The 20,784-nt window shown below is 56.3% G+C and overlaps 3 protein-coding genes across 10 annotated transcripts in view; 1 reads left to right on the top strand and 2 right to left on the bottom strand.

The window, feature by feature from the left end:
- Positions 1-16,218, bottom strand: GAA (glucosidase alpha, acid). Of its 6 annotated transcripts, XR_003506796.1 has the most exons (21): positions 16,121-16,218; positions 12,838-13,359; positions 11,496-11,641; positions 10,387-10,552; positions 10,208-10,304; positions 9,609-9,728; positions 9,417-9,535; positions 9,201-9,332; positions 7,833-7,943; positions 7,249-7,362; positions 7,067-7,151; positions 6,503-6,620; positions 5,993-6,126; positions 4,703-4,854; positions 4,401-4,583; positions 4,150-4,228; positions 3,067-3,208; positions 2,527-2,670; positions 1,935-2,099; positions 1,503-1,655; positions 1-1,102 (listed from the first exon to the last, which is right to left on the bottom strand). XR_003506796.1 is itself a non-coding variant. In XM_027518122.1 (20 exons), the coding sequence occupies exons 2-20, from the start codon at positions 13,342-13,344 to the stop codon at positions 1,043-1,045; spliced, it is 2,814 nt and encodes a 937-aa protein (XP_027373923.1). In that variant the 5' UTR covers positions 13,345-13,359; positions 16,121-16,217; the 3' UTR covers positions 1-1,042. The 6 variants fall into 6 exon arrangements, 4 of the variants coding, with proteins under 4 accessions (XP_027373923.1, XP_027373925.1, XP_027373924.1 ...); XM_027518122.1 differs by lacking the exon at positions 4,150-4,228 and having other exon boundaries at positions 4,401-4,549; positions 16,121-16,217; XM_027518124.1 differs by lacking the exon at positions 4,150-4,228 and having other exon boundaries at positions 4,401-4,549; positions 12,838-13,505; positions 16,121-16,191.
- On the top strand, positions 8,201-8,537 carry LOC113877725 (up-regulated during skeletal muscle growth protein 5). Its single transcript, XM_027518125.1, has one exon. It carries the CDS (start codon positions 8,244-8,246, stop codon positions 8,418-8,420), a length of 177 nt encoding a protein of 58 aa, XP_027373926.1. The 5' UTR covers positions 8,201-8,243; the 3' UTR covers positions 8,421-8,537.
- Positions 16,219-17,386: 1,168 nt separating the features above from the next.
- CCDC40 (coiled-coil domain containing 40) overlaps positions 17,387-20,784 on the bottom strand; it is a 44,085-nt gene continuing 40,687 nt past the window's right edge. Inside the window, exons 20-21 of one of the 3 annotated variants that reach the window (XM_027518126.1) lie at positions 19,150-19,308; positions 17,387-18,195 (exon numbers count right to left, since the gene is read on the bottom strand). In XM_027518126.1, coding sequence (XP_027373927.1) covers positions 17,950-18,195; positions 19,150-19,308 — 405 coding nt within the window. In that variant the 3' untranslated portion in view covers positions 17,387-17,949. The remainder of the gene's footprint in view (positions 18,196-19,149; positions 19,309-20,784) is intronic. The other 2 variants (XM_027518127.1, XM_027518128.1) reach the window with 2 other exon arrangements.

Raw genomic sequence — 20,784 nt, forward strand, 5'->3', positions numbered from 1 at the left:
TCCACGACTGCTGACCACATCTTTATTCCTAACAGTAAAAGGCTGAAAACACTCTTAACGCTATTAAGATCTGATAAACCATGTGGCACCTCCATACCACAGAGAACTATGTGGCAATGAAAAAGACACATACAACACGGATGAATCTCAGAGCAGTTAGATTAATATTAGCCCCCCCCCAAATAAAAAAGCTGTATGATTCCATTTATAGAAAATTCCAAAAAATGTAAACTGATTTATAGTGACCAAAAGCAGACCAGTGGTTGTCTGGGAACGGGTGTGGGTGTAGCAGCTTTAGTCCACAGAGCCCTTGGGCAGGGTTGGGGTGGGCGCGCATCTCCCACCAGGTGATCGACACCAGGCCTGGCTGGCTGTTCTCCAGTCACCTGAGAGCGGATACTGGGGTGTGAGGCGATGGGCTGTGAGGGTGCTGCTCTGAGTACACAGTGAAGCGCGCACACTGCCCAGAAATGTCCAGGGCCCATCAAGGATGGAGTCCTCCTGCATCAAGACCTTCAGGCGCATCCTTTTATTGAAAATAACTGCACTTCAGATTGAGGGTTCCCTGAGTCCTATGAACTCTGCTGAGTTGGGGGCAGCGGCCCAGAAAGCAGTCTGCAGCAGCCCCCAGTTATGTGCTGTCATCGGGTCCCAGCAGCAGGGCCTCCCGAGGTGGGGGGCCTTGCAATGCAGGTACCACCCTGTCCAGGCACCACCTCTGCGTCATAGGCGGGCAGTGGTGGCTGGCTGTGCACACATTGCAGTGACAGGCTACAGAGGAGCAAAGCTTCCAGTAAACATTTCCAGTACAGGGCACCGCTCAGGGCATTGATCTGACTGGCATCTGGGCAGATGACTCAGCCGAGCTGCTGGCCCAGAGCCCAGGAGACAGACTTGCAAGCGGATCTGGGTGTTCGAGGACGTCAGTGCCATGTGACTCAGGGTAAGCACTTCTGACCCAAGGCCCCTACACCGCCGACAGGGTGCAAGTGCTGGGCCACTGGGAGGTCTGTGAAGGAGCAGCACACCGCTGGGCCCCGGGTTAAGACCAGCTGATGACAAACTGCTCTCCCATGGTCAGCGAGACAGGGATGGCCAGAGTCTGGGGACAAGAAATAGGAAAACTGGGTTGGCAACTGAAGTGAGGCAGACGGGAGCCTGCAGTGTGGCTGGGCAGTGGACGTGGGGCCTGGCCCAGCCCTGGGAGTCTCGCTGTGTTCCCTCCCAGCACTCTTGGCAGTGGCCGCCTCAATCTGCTTTGGAAACGAGCTGCCCTTTAACCAGGGGCTGACAACGTGGACACGGGCAGAGGAAAGATGTGAAGTGTAAGGGACTAAACTTCCCACTCCCTGAAGTTCAGCTTCCTTTCTGCCCCTTGTAACACTCAAGTGTCCTCTCCATGCCGGACAGGGAGTCCCATGATGCCAGCTCAGCTGGTATTTCCCACGCCCTCACCCACCCTCAGGGATAGGCCCTCTGGGCCCAATTGTGGGCTCTCTTGCCTCTGTGTCAGGGCTGAAGGTGAAGTTGGAGACAGGAACGCTGTTGCAGAGGACCTGCTGGGGGGCTGTGGCCACCCCCAGGACGGTCACATTCCTCAGCTGCAGGCTGGCCCCCTCACTGCTCACGTGCACCAGCTTGTTTACAAAGGTGTTCTGGCCGGAGCAGAGAGATAGGACAGGAGGTGTGAGCAGATGGTCTGGGGCAGCAAGCCCCACTCGGCCAGGGTCTCTGGGCAGCACACCCCCTGCAACCCCTGGGATGCTGGCACAGTGCAGGGAACTCTGGTCGAGGGACTTGGCCCATGGGCTCTTCTCCCCTTCAGTCTGGTTGACCCGGAGAGGTGGCTATCCCAGGACCCCAGGCCCAGCTACCCTCACTGAGTCAGGATAGTCACCCCAAGTTGGCCTCCAGCCTGGGCGGATGTGACTCACGTTCTTGGCCAGAAAGATGAGCTGTGTGTAGTCCCCACCATCCAGCACTCCCAGGCTCTCCCCGTCGTCCCAGAACAGCTCCCCTTGGGCCTCCCCACTGGCTGTCAGGGCCACAGCCAGGGCCATGGGCTGCTTGCGGGACTCTGTGGTCGTGAGGGCAGGGCCCTGGGAGAGGGTGGCCCACATCACTGTCCCAAGCCAGGTGGAGGCCTCCAAACCCAGGTATGAGCAATGCAAGGCTAGGACAGTGCCGTAGTGGAAGAAAGCAAGATCTGCAGGACAGTCTATGGCCAAGTAGCCTGGAGGCCCATGGAGACCACTGACCCGGGGGACACCTCAGAGGACACAAGGCCCATGGAGGTTTGCAGACCGACTGTTTTCTGAGAAGGGCCAATGAATCTCTAGGAGGCCCTCCCCTCTGCCTGGCCTGGGAGCAAGTCAGTGCAGGGATGTGTCCTTCCCCAGCCCAGGTCATCCTCACCCCCAGAAGAAGCATCTCTCCCTGGGGGCGGACCTCCAGCTGGACAGAGGCATGTGGGGGCCCAGCAGCCCCAGGGCTGGATGAATGGGCTCAGGGGCCCGGTCCAGATACCTGCATAGGGATGATGTGCCCGGCCCGGAGGTGGACGTTGATGGTGTCCAGCGGGGCGGACAGCGTCACCCACTGCCCCTTGCTGTGGATGACAGACGTGAGGGGTGCAGGAGGTGGGAGGCTGCCAAAGGCCTCCATTGGTACCTGGAGGGGGATGTCATGTCACAAAGGGTCCTGAGCAGTGCCAAGACCCTGTGCTGTTGCTGGGAGGCAAGATCGGAGACAGTCCACAGTGGGGACAGAGCAAGAGAGGCTGGAGCCAGGGCTCCGGTGGGGCTGCTCAGAGGATGGGAGAAGGGGCAGGAGTGTGGAAGCAGGAGAACTGGAGTCCTGGCTCAGCTTGGTGGCAAGTCACCTATCCAGCCTCAGTTTCCCCATCTAAAAAATGGGTCCTGCAAGGATTGTACAAGATGATGCTAGTGGAGCAGCTCCAGGTGAGGGCGCTCATGTAGCAAGGACCCCTCCATACCAACAGTGCCAGAGGGAGGACCCCTCCACCATCTCCCCCATCCTCCCAGGCTTCAGGGCCCCAGGACTCACCGTCTGCAGGTCGTACCACGTGCCCTGGGGGAAGTAGCCAGTGACTTCAACCTTCTCAGCCTCGAGCACCGGGGTGATGAGCAGAGCCTCCCCCCACAGGAGCTGGCGGTCCACAGTCCAGGTGCTGGGGTCCTCGGGGAACCTTCAAACAGGAAAAACTGGCAGGGCGGTCTGGCAGCCTCTGAGGTCAGTGGGCTCAGGAGGCCCATGGGGAGGTTTGGAAGGGAGCTGAAGGGCCTGGGTTACACGTGGCAGGGCTGGTTCTGGCTAACTGAAGTCAAGGCAGGAGCCAAGAATAACCTCCCCTTGCCTGGTTATCCGGGCATGACCTGTCTACATTTCCGACTTGCAAACTGTGCCTTTGCCCCTGTGTTTTATTTGGTTCTTGATGTTAGTCTTACACTTGGTCTGAATTTCTGTACATTAGGGAGAGTGTCATTTTATTGACAAGTGAAAGTCACTCAGTCATGTCCAATTCTTTGCGACCCCATGGACTATACAGTCCATGAAATTCTCCACGCTGGAATACTGGAGTGGGTAGCCTTTCCCTTCTCCAGGGGATCTTCCCAACCCAGGGATCGAACCCTGGTCTGCTGCATTGCAGGCAGATTCAACTGAGCCACAAGGGTTTTCTGCTGTTCATTTGCCTTGACAATCTATGTTTAGAGCAGTTTGGTGTTTATTTTTCTGTTTATGTTCAAAGAAATGTTATTTTTTTTTTTTTCTCTAAGTTAAACCTCCTTCCTTTGCTTTTTGCTTTTGATGCTTAGAAAGTCCTCTCCTGCCAGAGCAGAGGGAAACATGGACTTCTGTTTTCCTGGGGCTTTTTCTACAGTTTAATTTTTGACACTTAATTCACCTGGAATTTAAGTTTGTATGAGATGAGAGGAAAAATAGATTTTTGCAAATAGCTGACTAATTACCACACTACTGAAAAATCCTTTAACCCTCTGATTCGAGGAGCCATTTTACAGGATAGTAACTTCTCAGGTATATCGAGTCCTATCTGGGGGATAGCTATTGGATTTCTTTGGTGGTCTTATTATCTTAAGCCCCAAACAGATTCAATCATAGTAGACTTACAACTTGTTTTGCCATCTGGGAGGCCTGGTCTGTACTCAGTGTTCACCATGGGATGTTCTGTTATCGAGGGCTCCCAGCCCTGAAATGGAATCCAGTGGGTGGGGACTGGGGGGTGCAGGGGGTACCTCAGTGGGGAGGGCCCAGATTTTGCCACACCTCCTTCCTTTTGGTGCCTGGAACACCCAACGCAGAAGGGTGGCTGCCCTGGGGTCAGTGGGCCTGAGGCCATTGCTCCCAACCCAGGTACTCACTCCAGGAAAAGGGGCCGGGCCACTGTCTCGCCTCTGACGTGGGCCCCGTGGAACAGTGTGTAGAGATAGGGCAGTAGCACGTAGCGCAGGGTGAAGGCCTTCCTCATGGCTTGCTGCGCCGTCTCGCTGAACCTGTACGGTTCCTGCGGCTGCGGTGGAGGGAGTGGCGGAAGCACCTGGGATCTGGGGTGGCAGTGCCCAGTCCCTTCACCCCAGGAGACCTGGCAGTTCGGGGCCAGCCAGGGCTGGCACAGAAAGCAGCGTTCCCCAGGGCACAGCCTCCCCTGCCGTCCCCGCCCTACCTGGCTGTTCAGGGCATTGTGGTTCCGCATGAAGGGGTAGAAGGCCCCCAGCTGGGTCCAACGCACACACAGCTCCTCTGAGGTGTTGCCCAGGAAGCCACAGATGTCAGCCCCTACCAGGGGCACCCCCAGCAGATTGAAAAGCAGGATTTCTGGAGGGCAGAGTCAGACAGGTCTGCAGATGCCACAGCCTGACCAGTCCAGGAGCCTGACAGACATGTCTGTTGAACTGGCGAGGGAGGAGGATCTCTCCCAAAGACCCTCCCACCCAGCCCCCACCCGATGGCTAGTGCATCCTGCACTTATGATTTCAGCAGAACAACCAGCTGTATCTGCTCCTTAACACCTAGAGTGTGCAGGGCAAACTGGATTGGCCAGGGATGAATTGAATCCCCTCCCCTCCCCACAAAGGTTAAGTTCTAGTCCTAACCCCCAGTTGCTGGAAATGTGACCACATTTGGAAATAGGGTCACTGCAGACATAATCAGGTAGAGGACATCAGGGTGGGCACTGATCCACCATGACTCGTTTCCCTATCAGAAGAAGGAATCAGATACAGGAAACCCAGAGGGTCCCAAACAAGATGAACTCAAACAGACCTACACCAAGACACAATTTCAATGGCAAAAGTTAAAGAGGATTCAGGCCTGACCCCCACGTTGGCCCCAGGGTAAAATTCAGAGCCAGTCAGCACCCGTGGGCAGAGCCAGCAGCGGCTTTGTGAAGGAAGAATGGACTCAGCTTGGCAGGACGTCATATACAGGACGTCACATACGCATCACACGCGGAAGCAAGCCTGTGACTAGGAAAGCACTTCCAGGCTGGAGGGTTTGGCAGAGGCTCTCTTCAGCTGTGACTTCAGGGGGTCACCTCTACCCTCTCCCCAGGGCTCCTGAGCCATCCCTGGGCCTAATACGTCTGCAGCATCAGAGCTCTTGGAACAAGAATCAAAATTCTCTTTGCAAGGTGGAGCCAGGCACTGAGACAACAGGGGTGGGGGTGCCCTTTGGACTGAGCTCAGATGCAGTTTTCACACAACTCAGAATGTGGTCATCAGAAGGGATGTTCTAACAAAGCATGAATCCAAGATGGGATGCTGTAAAGAGGGGCACCACAGGTGAGCCCACTCGCACAGGTAGCTGACTTGCACAGGTGAGCCCTCTCATAGGACTTGGCGGCAGGCCCCACCCCATCGCAGCAGCATCTCTCTGAGGACCTGGCTCTGGACAAACTCCCCTGGAGGGGGCCCACCCTCTCCTCCTTGCCCCACCTCCTGACAGGTGTGCGCACCTGGCACGGAGTAGGAAAGCTGCTCCCAGTTGCTCCACACATCCCCTGTCCAGTGGCCGGAGTATCGGCCGTGGCCAGCAAAGGTTGAGCGAGAGATCACGAAGGGACGCATCCCTCGAGCCTTCACCAGGGCCCTGGGTGGAGAGAGCTGTGCTGAGCGGGGTCACTGGGAACCCCATCACTGCCGGCAAGAGTGCAGGGCAGTGCAGCAGGGAGGGCAGGCTGGGATCAAGGAGCCGGATAGCTGAGGCCTCCGCCCGTGTCTGCCAGGCAGTCAGCCCTGCCACCCAACTACCCTCAAAATGCATGTGTCCCAGGCTGGACAAACATCCCTTGAAGCTCAAGGAAGCCAGAGGTCCTGACCAGCCCTGGCTCCCTGTCTTGTCACCATGCCCTTCCTCTGAGGCACCAGGCATGGAGCTGGAGGGCAAGAGGGGTTAGAATGGGGTTGGCAGGGGCCCTGGGGGAACCTGGGCTTCCTTCTCTCCTTCCCCAACCCTGGCCCCTCACCTGTGGGAGGCTAAGGCTTCAGTCAGGCCATACAGGTTGTGCAGGTCATAATGCGTGGACAGGAACTGGTGGCTGGAGGCACAGATGGTGGCTGCCCGGAGGGTCCCGCCAACCACCCCTGGAGAAGAGGGGGCTGTTTCCTTGGAGCCTCTGCCCAGCAGGCTGGTGCCCCCCACATCCTGGAGCCCCTTGGAACCTGGGTACAGTCTCCACTTCTCCAAGGACAGGACAAGGTGGTGCCACAGCCTGACCTCTGCAGACCTAGAGTTCACCTCTGCCTGTTCCTGAACCAGCTGCGCCTGGAGCACCCCCTCTGAAGGGTCTCGCCTCAGCAGCACATGCCCGGTCAGCATCACATGGCTGGGGTCTCCCCACACGAACCTCACTCCTGAGGCTTCCCTCCCATGTCCCAGGCTCCTGCTATCCATCAGCTTCTCAGAAACCAGGGCTTCAAGCCTCCCAAACCAGAGAAGGGAAATCCCTTGATTTGAGCTATTAAATCCCCAGCTGACTAGTGCTGGGAATAGGCGGGTGGAGGCAGGCAGGGATCGGGGGACAGCTCACCTGGCAGGTAGGGCGGGTTCTCCAGGCTGTTGTCCGGGCAGCCATCCACTGAGCCCCTCACGAAATTGGATGGCTCGTTCATATCCTGCGAGAAAGGACCAGGGGGTGGACATCCTACGTGGTGCAGGGTGTGGGGCTGGTCCCCAAGGCCACAGGACACCCAGGGGCAGGGCCACACTCACGATCCACATGCCATCGAAGGGCACTTGGGCGTGGAACTCGGTCACCATGTCCTGCCACCAGTCAAGAGCTTCGGGGTTGGTGAAGTCGGGGAAGGCGGTGAGTCCGGGCCACACCTGGACAAGAGGTCAGAGGGCAGACGAGGCCCCTGGAGCCTGCACAGAGGCCCTGGGCAAACCAGCTGCGGGCAGGGCTGCAGCCTCACTCATCTCCCCTGGGTGTGGGTGAACTGCAAGGGGGAGGAGCATGGGGAAAGGCCCCGGAAGCCACACTCCTGGGGGCCTTCCTCCTGGTCCTGGGCTTGCCCTCGGGAAGCAGCAGGGACTCTTCTGGATGCACCCCTGCACCCCCCACCACTCCGCCCCAGGAAGCCCCTGGGGGCCCAGAGCATGTAGAGGACTCAGGTCTCTCTGAGGAGCTTTGGGGCTTGTGTCTGAACTGCCTGCAAACAAGGGCCCCTGACACAAGGATTCTAGGTGCCCTGCCTTGTCAGAAGCCACTATAACCCCCAGCTGTGAACCCCGCCTTCACTACCACTGGCTGGAGACCACTCTTTCTCCCCCTTGCCCCCCAGGCCCCACTGTACCTGCCCAATCAGTGGCTGCCCAGTCTCATTGGTGATGAAGACCCCCCGCCTCAGACCCTCGTCGTAGGGTCGGTAGGTCCCAGCAGGGCCTGAGCTGCTGATGGCAGGATCCTGGAGAGAGAAACCAGTCAGGATGAGAAGGAAACGCCTGAAACCTTGGCCCCATCGCTGGGAAAATGCTGTCCCTAAATGTTAGCAAGGCAGAAATGGATGCGGCTTCACGCGAGTCAACACGCTGTGCGTGGAGGTGCACGTGACCCGCCCCGGATGGCCAAACAGGGAGCGCCTGGATGCAAGTTACTTTTGCTTGAAGGGCCCAGAATTTCACAAATGCTCTACAGTGACCATTTATTTCATTTAGAAACAAAAATAAATGGTCTGGGAGTTTGAACTCCTTGAAAGATTGAAATCATGGCAGGTCCAGAAGCTGATGCCCAGTTCCATTTCACTGGTATCAAAAAATATTTCAACTCTTACACTCTCACAGGGAGAATGAATTGTGTGCTGGCCACGTACGGAAGTATTGCTTTGATAGTCTTATACTTCAAGTTAAGGTCTAAAAAAACTCCAGCAGTGAAAGCAACATAAACAGATTCTGAACTGTACATTATCTGTTAAGTTCCCATGCCTGAAGAAGCTAATGTCAACTCATCATGTGATACTCAATTTGTACAATAAATTATGAACCTGGAAAAAAAAAAAAAATAAATGGTCTGCACCTGCCCTCCTTACTCTGAGTGAGTGGCCCTGGACACTGTTCCCTTCAGAGGGGCCTTGAGGATGGAAATGACCATCAGTCCAATTCCAAATGGATTTCCTCTTCTGAAGGGCATCCACAATGGCGACCACTTGGTTGTCTCCCCATCCCCACCTCCTCCTCTGGGCACCACCCCCTCACAAGCTATACCAGCCCGAACTGCACCCCTCTGGCTGCGGGGACTGGCCTAGGGAAGTGCATCTTCGTGCTGAACCACTCAGAGCCTGCCCTGCTCCCCACAAGGCAGAGCTGACCACTGGAAAGAAAAGCAGGGGTCTCATGGAGCGTTGCAGCTGCTCCGGCATACAGCTCCACCTGGCCTGCCCACAGCTGAGCGGTGTCAGCCGAGGAATGCCCTCACCACTTGCTTTCAGAGGTTCAAGCAACTTACAGCTGCAAGGATCCTAAGCAAAGACATTTCCAGGGACATCACTGGGTGGCAAAGGCCAAGCCTATAAATCTGACATTCCCTCAATACCAAAGACCCTCAGAAACGTCCTCCGTGCCCACGGCAGGTCAACGATACCACTGAGTTGGCGCCACCGGACACTCAGACCCTTGGCTTCCAAAAGAGCCCGCTCCGCGTGGCACAGGACACAAGGGGCACTCACCACGATCATGATGTACCGCCGACCGCCCTGGTGGAGCTCCTGCACCATGGCCGGGAAGTCCCCGAAGTGGTCCTTGTTGAAAGTGAAGTCCCGTCTGGCATCCATGTAGTCGAGGTCATTCCACTGGACGTCCTGCGGCCACGGCACAGGGCGGTCGGGGCCCAGGCTCTCCACCCCCGCCCCCCAACGGGCCCCAGGCCCCTCCCCAGCACTCACCAGGGGGAAGTAGGCCCTGGTCATATTCTCCACGACCTGGCGGGTGATGGCAGAGGTGGAGTAGCCCCAGCGGCACAGGTGGAAGCCCAGGCCCCAATACGGCGGCATGAACGGGTAGCCTGGGGGCCAAGGTGACCGTGAGTGGGCAGGAGGGGCTGGGGAGGGAGCAGCCGGGGCTGGGGCGAGGCCTACCCACGACGTCCAGGTACTGCTGCACCACGCTCTTGGGCTCCGGGCCCAGGAAGATGTACACGTCCAGGATCCCGCCTGTCGACCTCCAGCTGAGGGCTGGGCTGGGCTGCAGGACCACATCTGGAGGAAGCAGCCTTGGGGCTCAGGGACAAATACTCACCCCCCTTCCCCAGGGTCTTCAGCGCTGCACCAATGGGCCAAACACCTGCTGGAGAGGTCCTCCCGCAGGGAGCCGGGGGACCCAGGACAGTCACTCTGAGCCCAGCTCACTGAGAGACTTGGAGCAGGACAGGAAGGTGCTGAGCAGCCTGAGGCCCCCCTTTTCGGCCTTAGTCCCCCTCCTCACATCAGAGGTCTCACCTTAGGGGCACCGAAGGATAGAGCTGGCAGAGGCCATGGCCCACTGCTCATTTCTCGGAGAATGTACAAGGCCCAATCCTCTGCCCCCTCCTCTGAGACTGCAGCCTGTCAGGCAGGTACAGAGAGCCCCAGCGCCCTCAAGGTAGGAGGGGGTGTAGCTGCACCAGGGAAACCCTGGCTGGGGGCTTAGAAGCAGAACTGGCCAGAAGATGTGGAGGGCCCCAGTGCCCCGTGCTTACCCATGGCATTGCTGTTCAGCAGGAAGACCCCGTGAGCCAACCCGCCATCCTCCAGGACCAGGTAGAAAGGGTGAGATCCATACAGGTTCACGTTGGGCTGGGACATGGCAGACACCCCACTTTACGTCCTGGCCCATGAGGCCCCTCTGATCCCAGACCCCCTTCTGCCACCCTTTTACCTCAGGGGCGATGTCCCGGTTCCAGAGGGTGATCTTGGTCCAGTTGGTGCTGAGCATCAGGGACCCAAGGTGTTCGGCAAGGCCTGTGATGTGCTGGGATGGCAGGGAGGTGGACAGCTGCAGAAACTGGTCCGCAAAGAACAGGGGGGCCACCGTGGTGTTCAGCCTGCCAGAAGAGTCCAGGTGGCCTCACATGAGAAGCTGACAGCTCCGTGAGCCCTGACCACAAGCGGCTGCTGCCCAAAACCCTTCCAGTCCTGGGAGTTGTGGCTCTGAGTACCACCTCCCCAGGAGGGCCAAACTGCTCCCAGACTTCATGGAGCTGCCCAGCCAGAGGCAGTTAGGGCACTCCGAGGTTCCACAGGGTCAAGAGAAAGGATGAGACAAGTTAATAACCGCAGTGTCTGGTAAAATGATATGTGCTGTGTGCTGTCCTCAGTCACTCAGTTGTGTCTGACTCTGTGACCCCGTGGACTGTAGCCCGCCAGGCTCCTCTGTCCATGGGGATTTTCCAGGCAAGGATACTGGAGTGGGTTGCCATGTCCTCCTCCAGGGGATCTTCCCGACCCAGGGATCAAACCCAGGTTTCCCACATTGCAGGCAGATTCTTTACTGGCTGAGCTACTAGGGAAGCCCATATTGATATGTACTATGTGCTAAACAAATAAATAATAAAGCAGAGTAGGGGGTATTGCCTGGAGTGGGGCTGCTCCTTTAGACTGGACAGGGTTTCTCAGCCGAGGCACTGCTGACGTTTGGGCCAATCCCTGTGTGTTCTGGGCCGTCCTGGTGCTGTGGGGAACTGGATGGAATCCCTGCTTCCCCGCCTTGGTGGTGACAATGTCTCCAGCTGTTGCCAAGTGTCCCCCGGGGAAAATCACTTCCAGTGGGCCTCCCTGGGGTGGACAGTGTGAGTGGGGGGCCTTTGAGAAGGGGCCTTTGAAGGCTTGGGTGCAGGGAACAATGAGCACCAGGGCCCCCGGGGGCCACGAACAGCAAGGAGGCCAGAGCAGGAGGATGGACCACAACAGGGTCAGGGACAATGCTCTCCAGCTCCCTGACCCTCCCACTCAGATTGGGGTCGGGGGGCACAGAGGCTAGGCACTCACAGCACCCGTCCGTCCAGCTTCCGCCGCACGACCACCCCAAAGGGCTCCTCCGAGAACTCCACGCTGTAGAGTGTGAACGGCGCCTGGCTATAGACACGCGGGGTCTCCAAGGGCACTTCATAGCGTCTGTTGGCAGGATCTTTGATCTAGAGGACAAGAATAGTGTCATGAGGCCCTTGGTGGCTGGCCGCCCCTAACAGCTGTCTACTCCATCCTTCACCCTCCAGAGGAGGAAGGACTCAGTTCAAGTCCCAGGGCGGCCGCACAGAGCCTGGAGGTGTGGACAGACTAGTCCACATCCCTGAACCTCAGTTTCCTATAGAGCCAGGAGAGCACCTCCTGTGGGCTGCCAGGTAAAATACAGAACACCAGGAAATCTGGGTTTCTGACACACAATTGTTTTTAGTATTAATATGTCCCAGATATTCTATGGGACTTACTTATGCTATAAAAAAAAAATAAAAAAGACTAATTCCTTAGTTATCTGAAATTCAAAATTGTATTTTTATTTCCCGAATCTGGCAACGGTTTTTGGCCTGGCATTCCTAGTCACAGGGTGAATGAGAAAACCTAATTAGATCACCCAACCATTGTCTGGGTACACAGTCATCGCTCAGTAATTCACGGCTGTTGTTAATTACTTTGTTAAAATAACTGGGTATTACTGAACTGCGTGCTGCAGGCTCTCTCACCTTTGTGTCTGGACATTCATTCAGTTGACAAGTTTTTACCAAGCGCCTGCTATGTGCCAGACACTGTCCCAGCGGCTGGGAATAAATCGAACAAGAGGCCCTGCCCTCAGTGCCTGGGATCCCACCCCCACTGCCTGGAATGTCCCCCTTCCTGCCTCCTGCTTTAGGTCCCAGCTGGGATGTCACTTCCTGGGGGGGAACCTAACCTCTCACCACCTCACTTTAAGCCCTCCCCTCTAGAACACTCCTAGAGCCTGCCAGTCACTGTCTTAGTGACCCACTATCCCCTGAATGTAGATGCCAGGTCTGCTCACACCCAGACTCTGGGTGAGGGCACAGTACACATCTATGCATAAATAAACACCCCATAGAGTCCGTCTTCAGGCTTCCCTGGTGGCTCAGATGGTAAAGAATCCACCTGCAATGCAGGAAACCTGGGTTGGAAGATCCCCTGGAGGAGTGCATGGCAACCCACTCAAGTATTCTTGCCTGGAGAATCCCCATGGACAGACGAGCCTGTCGGGCTACAGTCCATAGGGTCTCAAAGAGTTGGATGTGACTGAGCCACTAAGCACAGCAGAATCCATCTTCATCCACTGTCCACACACTCTCTCTGCCCCTGCCCAGCCCCTGGCCCCCATCCTGCCCACCGTGAAGTGGAGTCGGCTCTCGGTCTCCATCAACATGTCCAGCCTCAAGGTCATGATGTCCTTGGGGAAGAAGGTCGGGACGGCACGGGTCAGGGTGGCTGTGTACCCTGTCTCAGTGGTGGTCAGGTTCTCCAGCCTGTAACTGGGGTAGCTGGGAGGGAAGAAGCACCAGGGCTGCCCCATCTGGGCATCCGGAGGCCACTCTGCAGGCATGTAGCAGCAGCCACGGGCCTCACACTGCTGCGGGGTGATGCCCTTGTCTGGGGCGCAGTCGAAGCGGCTGTTGGGGGGCAGGTCGCACTGTGTAGGTGCTGCCCTGGGGCTGCCACGGCATTCTGGGCTGCTGGCTCCTGGCTGGCAAGCTTGGTGAATCTCGTCTTGGGAGAAGCCTCGTAGTTCTCGGGGGACCACCTCCAAGTCATGAAGCAGGATGTGCCCCAGGAGCGCCAAGGAGAGGAGGGTGCAGACCCCCAGCAGGGGGCGGAAGCATGGTGGCCACCTCATCATGGGTGGACAGTGGATCTAGGAAGCAGGCAGACAGAACAACCAGGCTCAACAGGACACCAGGAGGGAATGCCCAGGACCTCAGGGGACTCTCAAAGCAGCTTCCAGACTTGAACTTGGGGCTGGCCCAACAGCGCCCAGGGCAGAAGTGAGTGAGGGCAGACCTGGGGCAGGGAGGAAAAAGGGAAAGGAGAGAAAAGTCCCAAACAGGGAGTTGCAGAATTCTGCGCATTGTGAAGTCTTCTAATATGTCACAAATTAATGCATCTAGAATGTCTGTCCAAATGACTTAATGATTAACAAAGACGAAATAACAAAATGACTTAACAAAGACCCACGTGACAGATCAAGCAGAACAAGTTCCCACAGTAGATGGAGTAAGTCCCACTCTTGTATGAGGATTGTGGCTGAGGTGATTAGGTCTTGGCCAATGGGGCGGAAGTGCGCCCTCTCTCTGTCCCTCTCTGCTGACCTGGATGTGGATACAGTCTCTGAGGGGTCTTGGGCACCACAACCCAGGGCAACACTCAGGGACGGCCAAGCACAGGAGAGAGACCTGGCCCCCAGGACTTGGCAAGGGGAGCCCCTCCTGGCCCCTGCTGTCAGGTGTGCGAGAAACCTGCCCATGTGGGGTCTGGTTGTGGGTCTCTGCCATAGCCACTGCACTGGAGCCTCGCTCTGGTGACTCTGGTGCTAAGACTGTTATCACCTGCATCTTGCTTATCTTTATGTAAGGAACATTGTTTGTCCAGCTCCCCTGAGGATCAGTAGCCATGGATATGGGACTAAATATGCAAGGATTTTACTAGAGAATCCTTTTTATCTGCTTGAGACAAAATGGGGAGGTTGGCAGAGAGGCTGAGACCACCCACATGTACCCACCCTTTTGACCCCACAGGAGAGTGGTGGCTCCCAGAGCCCCAGACTGTTATGCAGGTTAAAGAAGGTTGGGCAAGGCCATGGTGCTGGGAGTCCTCAAGCCAAAGCTGGTCCTTAGAGGGGTCCAGGTCTCCCAGAAGAAGCCTGCCCTAGTGTTAAGGGCCAGGAGGTGGCCCCTTGCAGAAGATAGCAGTGATGATTTCAGGGCACAGGAGCTGAACCTCTGTCAGCAAAGCTCCTTGTGGCAGAAGGTCTGTAAGCTGCTTTCTCACGGCCTCTGGAAACATGCAGATACTGGTGGGGGTGGGAAGAAGTCACCCACCGTAGAAGTGCACCCACGTCATTGAGAGTCTGAGCCTGTCCCAAACACAGACCAGTCAGTCACCTGGAACATTCTGGCCACCATACTTCACCAGTATGTTAGGTGTAAGAGCAAACACTTCCAACACCAAAAGTGTGGGGCTTTTTCACACTCAAGTCAATTCAATTCTGACAAGAACTACTGGATTAGCAAAGACCCTACAGGTTGAGGGCTCAGTCCCATGAACTTCCCCCACCTCAGACGCTAACTGCAAGTTCCAGACTGTCACTTCTGACCACGTGGCTATCAATTTCCAGGGTTCACACAACACCCCTCACCTCAGGTTCAATACCTGGCTAGAACAACTCAGAACAACTCACAGAACTCAGGAAAGTACTTGTTTATTATAAAAGATACAACCTAGAATACCCAGAGGGCGGTATGGAGAAGGGGTGCTCAGCTTCTATGCCCTCTCTGGGCTGGCCACCCTCTGAGCAACAAAATGTGTTCACCAGCTTGGAAGTTCTCTAAACCCCAACTAGTTTAGGGTTTTATTATGTAGGCACGAAACGATGAGATCACTGACCACTGGTAATTAACTTAATCACCAGCCTCCTGAGGCCAGGTGAAAGTTCCCACCCTGGAATCCTGCCTTGGTCCTTCTGGGGACTAGCTCCCATTCTGAAGCTGTTTACAAGCCCCCAGTCATCTCATTAGCATGAAACAGACATTCTTATCACCACCAAGATTCTAGGGTTTTTAGGAGTTGTGTGTCAGGAACTGGAGACAAAGACGGGATAAATATAAATTTTTTATACCACACAGTGTACCAGCTCCACTTGACTCTGCCAGACACATCTGTGATGGTGATTATTCAGAAACTTGGGGAATTCAGAGTGGAAGGTCTTGGCCCTTCCCACCCAGACTTCAGAAGTTGAAGAGGTGGCCAGTGGCACAGTCAGGGCAGCACCCCATCCCTTCCCTGTTTCCATTTTACAGACAGGGAAGACAGCCTAGAAGAGGGAAGAGATCCTACAATGGGGAAGGGCCACACTCATGGTGCTCGACAATTTAGAGAGAAAAATGGGGAAGGACTGACGGTCAGTAGGTTAAGTGGCGCCCCGGAGGGACTGTCGCCTCGTTTTCTGGGCTATGACTTTGAACCATTGCTCCCCAGGCCACAGTGGTGGTACGGACAAGCTTGGTTCAGAGCCCAGCTCCACCACCGGCAGAGGCAGCTGAAGGATTTTAAACCTCCCGTGCCTCAGCTTCCTCCCTGTGAACGTGGGCAAGGACAGCCTTCCTCGCCCAGCTCGGGGGCAGTGAGTGGGTACCGTGGAGCTTCCGGGGTCCCCATGTTACCGAGATCACTGTCGTCACTGCTGACCGCTGGCGCGCGGCCCTGGCACGATGACCTCAACTTCTCCAAAAGGAAAGCACTGACAACCAACCCTTCTATCGATCGACCCCTCCCTTCTCGGGCTTGAAGACTTGCTGGATCCGCCAAGCCACCAGTCTGTGGGGTTGCCGCGGACCGCCCCGGCCCCGCCACTCGCTGGGACCACCCGCAGCCCCAATCCAGCTGTCGGGCCGGCTCACCTCCGCGCACGCGCGCCAGCCGCAGCGGCCACCTCGGGATCCAGCGCCCGCGGCGCAGTGGCGGCGCGCGAGTCACGTGACAGTTCCCTGCGCAGGCGCCCTTGATGAGTGCTCATCCCCGGTCGTGCGCCCTCTGGTCGTGGGGCGTGCAGGGGCATCCTCGCCCTGTTGGCCTCGGCGCCCCTGGAAAGTGGGAGGGGCCCAGTGGCCATGCACACTGCAGGAGAGAGGGCTCTGGGGAGAGGTCTGGCCTCACCTTTTGCGATCCGGGGAGGGTGCGACGCCCCCGAGTGAGCGAGCTCTCCGCGTTCTAGAGCCCACCAGGCCACTCCAGAGGCCTGACTGTGCGAGTTTATCACCCAGAGGCCGAAAATGTGGAAGCAACTTAAACTTCTTCTGAAAGGAAAATGTCATAACCCATAAAACCGGCTGTCATGAAAATGTTCAATGACACGGTACTTTTCGTACAGTGAGAAAAGGCTGTTAGGAGGAGCAAGCTTGTACTGCAAGAAGCTAACACAACATTGTAAAGCAACCATGAGCTAAGTTGCTTCAGTGGTGTCTGATTCCTTGCAACCCCATGGCCCGAGACCACTGGGCTCTTTTGTCCCTGGGATTCTCCAGGCAAGAATACTGGAGTGGGTTTCCACGCCCTGTTCTAGGGCATCTTCCTGACCCAGATATCAAACCTGCATCTCTTCCATCTGCATTGGCAGGCAAGTTCTTTACCGCTAGTACCACCTGAAGTGAAAGTGAAAGTCGCTCAGTCATGTCCCACTCTTTGCAACCCCATGGACTATACAGTTCATGGAATTCTCCAGGCTAGAATACTGGAATACTTTTCCTTCTCCAGAGGATCTTCCCAACCGAGGGATCCAACCCAGTTCTCCTGCATTGCAGGCGATTCTTTACCAGCTGAGCCACAAGGAAAGCCAAAAAATACTGGAGTGGGTAACCTATCCCTTCTCCAGGGGATCTTCCTGACCCAGGAATCCAATCCAGTGCAGGTCTCCTGCATTGCAGGCAGATTCTTTACCAACTGAGCTGTCAGGGAAACCAGCACTGCCTGGGAAGCCCAAAGCAACTATACTCCAATGGAAATTAATAATAAAAGAGGAGCAAAATTTTCAAGTGAAAAGTTGGATCCTGTGACCCTGTCAGGTGGAACCAGGCACAGAAAGCCCCACACAGCAGTGTCAGAGTGCGATTGAGGGCTTCCCTGCTTCTTTGTGGGGTTTGTGTAGAATAAATACACTTTTTCTCGCACATTCAGAAAAAAAATTTTATTTTCCTCCTGAAACATTTAAAATTATCTTATAGAAAATTTTCCCTTTAAACTGCAGGGAAGGCATAGGTACCAGGTGCTTGGGAGTCAGAGTGTAGGGGGAGGCGCCCTGGGTGGACGAGGACTCTGGAGAAGTGGGTAGACAAAGGGAGGTCTGTGGTCACACACCTGTGTGATCTCACCTCAGGCTTTAGGCCTCCAGACGCAGCCAGGGATTCACATCCCCCTGGACTTGCTCCCATAAGTTGGGAATCTGGATTTAACCCATGCTGGAGGTGGGGGCAGGAGCAGAGGCCTATATTTCCAGTTTTACTAGGAGAAGTTAGCCCAACGTGGGCATGCAGGTTTGTGTTCACTGACACTGCCTTTGCAAGTGGAAGACTCACCAAAATGGAACCGCAAACGCAGGGATTTCCTACAAAAAATTCCTACAATGCCACCCTGTCTCTCTTAAATGGTGTCATTCTCTGAGGGTAGGAAGATTCCAGTTCTGATGACACACAAGACTGGTCTCCTCCTTGTGGGGGTTGGGGATTGGGGCTCTCTAGGACCCGGATGACTCCAGCCTTTTGTCGATGGACTGGCTGACCTTGAGCAGGGCCTCTTGGAACTGGGGGTACTCTTCCTTCACGTGGTGGAGGATGGTGCCGATGCTGACCAGCCTGTCGTGCAGACGCTTGAGCTCCATCAGCAGTGACTGCTTATTGCGGAGCATGAAGACGTACCGCCCGTCCTTCACGGCCTGCAGGTACTTGAGGCGCGTCTGCAGGGCCACGAGCTCAGAAAGATTCTTGGGAGGGACAAGAGACCCCATGTCAGGCTATGCATGTTCAAAAGAGGACACCTGCTGGCCTGGCATGAACTCCGACTCAAGGATGCGCCAGTGGAGAGCTTGGCAGATCCAGGGGAAGGGGCTGATGGACCCGCCCTCACCCACAGTCCAACCTGCCAGGTGCCCACCACACCCATCTCAGTTGATCGGGCCCAAACACTGCAGCCCTGAGTGACCCTTGCCTTCTGCTCACACCATATTGAATCCAGCAGAAAATCCCAGTGGGGCAGCTTTGAAATGACACACGGAGTCTGATGGCTTCTCACTAGCCTGAGGCTACCCTGGTCCATGCATCCTTCTTAAGAACTATGATGGCCTAAGACAGGTCCTGTGTCCACTCTTGGCCCTCACATTCCACACTCATCATGAGAACCAAATGACTGCAGTGATCCCAAGCCACTCCTCACCACCCCATCCCTGAGGGAGCAGCCCATGGTCACGGTGCTGCCCCCTCCAAGCCTTGCAAGCCTGGGGCCTTGGGCAGCCTCCACTCCTGCTGTACCTGGGGGTGCTCAATCCCTTGCCTCCCCTTCAAACTTTGACTCAAATGTCACTTTCCCTGTGTGGCCATCTCAGACCACCCTCCTTCCTAGTGCTGCCCCCATCCACCCGACACCCCTTCTGTGCTTCCTGTTTCTCCAGAGTTATCTGTCACCATCAGAAATGAGGTATCATTGTGCTTATTAGTTTGGCTGTCTGTCCTCCAACCCTCAGAAGGTGACCTCAGGGAGGGCAGGGGTTTTCACCTTTTCTGTTCAGTCTACCCCTGGCACCCAGGACAGCGCTGGCCCGTGGAGCCTTCATGAGCAATGTGAGGTGGACGACAGCAGTAGATTGCTATGATCAGCCTGGGCTTAGCTGGGCCAGAGCAGGCCTTGTTGCTGGGTTCCTGTGGCCCTGGGGCTTGCCTACCTGTCGCTTGAGGGTCGCCAGCCGGTCCAGCTCAACTTCAAGCTCGTCGGCCTCAACCTGCATCCTTGACAACTGCTCCTGTTTCTCCAGGAGGGAGTCACTCATGGATTTTTGAGATTCTTCCAGTTCCAGGATGGTTTGGGCGCACTCCTCGGTGGCCTGGGGCGGTGGGGGGGGGGGCCAGTGGTGAGACAGGAGCATCCTGGGACCCTGCCCCCAGTTATTCAGCGGACAGAGAAGAGTCAGGCAGGGAGGACCCCCAGGACCCTCTATGCACACAATCTGGGAGGATTCCAAAGCTGGGGTGTAGGAGAGTGCCTCAGGTGGGGAGGCCAGCGAGGGAGCCATGGCCGGACCCTCTGTGGCAGTAGGGGGAGGATTCTGTTGCCAACCTGGGCAGAGGAGGCCCCTGGGGAGCAAGGAGGGGTGGAGAGGGGTGGATAAAAGAAAGTCCAGGAGTGGCCAACATGGCAGAGAAATGCACAAACCAGGACCAGAAAAGGCCCCTCTGCACCTCCAGGAACGTTCAAATAAGCCGTTGGATCAAATCCATCATTTTCAGCTACTCTTTCCTCATGCGGGACTCCCCCGACCAGGGCTATTCCAACATTCTCCACCTGGTCCTCTGGGTGACACCACGAGGTGAGGACCCATTTCACAGGTCAGTAAGCCAAGGTACAGAGAGGTTGGACAATATGCATGAGCCACAAGTAGAAGAGCAGGGCTAGGACCCACGGTGGGGCTCCAAGGCCAGGTTCTGTCTTGGACAACCCTTGCCTCTCTGGGAGGGGTCACTGCCCCGTCTCCACTGACAGATGAGGAACTGTGGGGATGGAAGATTTCTCGCCCACTGAGACCACATAGCCGGCCAGTGGGGGCCGAGGGAAATCTGAGCTCAGATCCCTGCCTGGTGACGGTGAAAGGAGGCGGCACAGGGGCCGTAGCTGGTCCCCTCCCTGGGCAGGCACACACCGAATGGTTGGTCAATGTGGCCAGGTGGACGGGGACATGGGCTCGAGTGGGTGCCCTCCACGTTCCCATCAGCCCATCCCCAGCACCCACTGGGCATCAGTGACACAGGGGCTCACACTCTTCACCAACACTCCGTGTTTCCCTGATGCCGTTTCTGTTAGAAGAGGGGGCAAAAACGGGGCCGCTTCCAGTCCTGAGCTGCACCTGCCTCATGGCTCTTCTGTTAAACCCAAGACAAACTCCCAAGCAAAGGCCTGATCAGAGCAGGGCGTTAGGGACACCCAGGAAGCACCTGTGGATCTGGCCGCCACTGTGTCTTGACCCAGAACCAGCATGTGGGGTGTGGGCTCAGACTTTTGTCCCCCAGTCCAGAAGAAAGTGGCCTATCTGACTCAGGAGCTGAGCTCCTTCCATCCCCCAACCCCCACTGTCTCTTCTCTTTCTCATAAAACAACCCCGACACAGCAGTTGGGATGGCAGCTCCAGGAATGAGGGCTGGGAGAAGAGGCAGTAAGGCGGATGAGGTGGGGAGGGACCCCCCAAGAAGCAGGCTGGAAGGACCGAGTGAAAGCCCAAGTCGGAGAAAGTGCCTCAGAAACTCGGCCCTGGCTGGTCACGCACGGACGCCTGCCAGTGGGGCTGATGACCCAGCTGACCACCCGT

Source organism: Bos indicus x Bos taurus, chromosome 19 (assembly GCF_003369695.1).
Source record: "Bos indicus x Bos taurus breed Angus x Brahman F1 hybrid chromosome 19, Bos_hybrid_MaternalHap_v2.0, whole genome shotgun sequence".
Taxonomy (NCBI): Eukaryota; Metazoa; Chordata; class Mammalia; order Artiodactyla; family Bovidae; genus Bos; species Bos indicus x Bos taurus.

What these genes read in the sequence shown, in the direction of transcription:
- LOC113877725 (XM_027518125.1), top strand. Translation starts at nt 8,244, where the DNA reads ATGGCAGGTCCAGAAGCTGATGCCCAGTTCCATTTCACTGGTATCAAA.
- GAA (XM_027518121.1), bottom strand. Translation starts at nt 13,344, where the DNA reads ATGATGAGGTGGCCACCATGCTTCCGCCCCCTGCTGGGGGTCTGCACC. An exon ending in ACCGGGACATCGCCCCTGAG is followed by an intron (nt 10,305 to 10,386) that starts GTAAAAGGGTGG and finishes GCCATGTCCCAG; the next exon opens with CCCAACGTGAACCTGTATGG. An exon ending in GCTTTCCTACTCCGTGCCAG is followed by an intron (nt 4,855 to 5,992) that starts GTGCGCACACCT and finishes TCTGCCCTCCAG; the next exon opens with AAATCCTGCTTTTCAATCTG.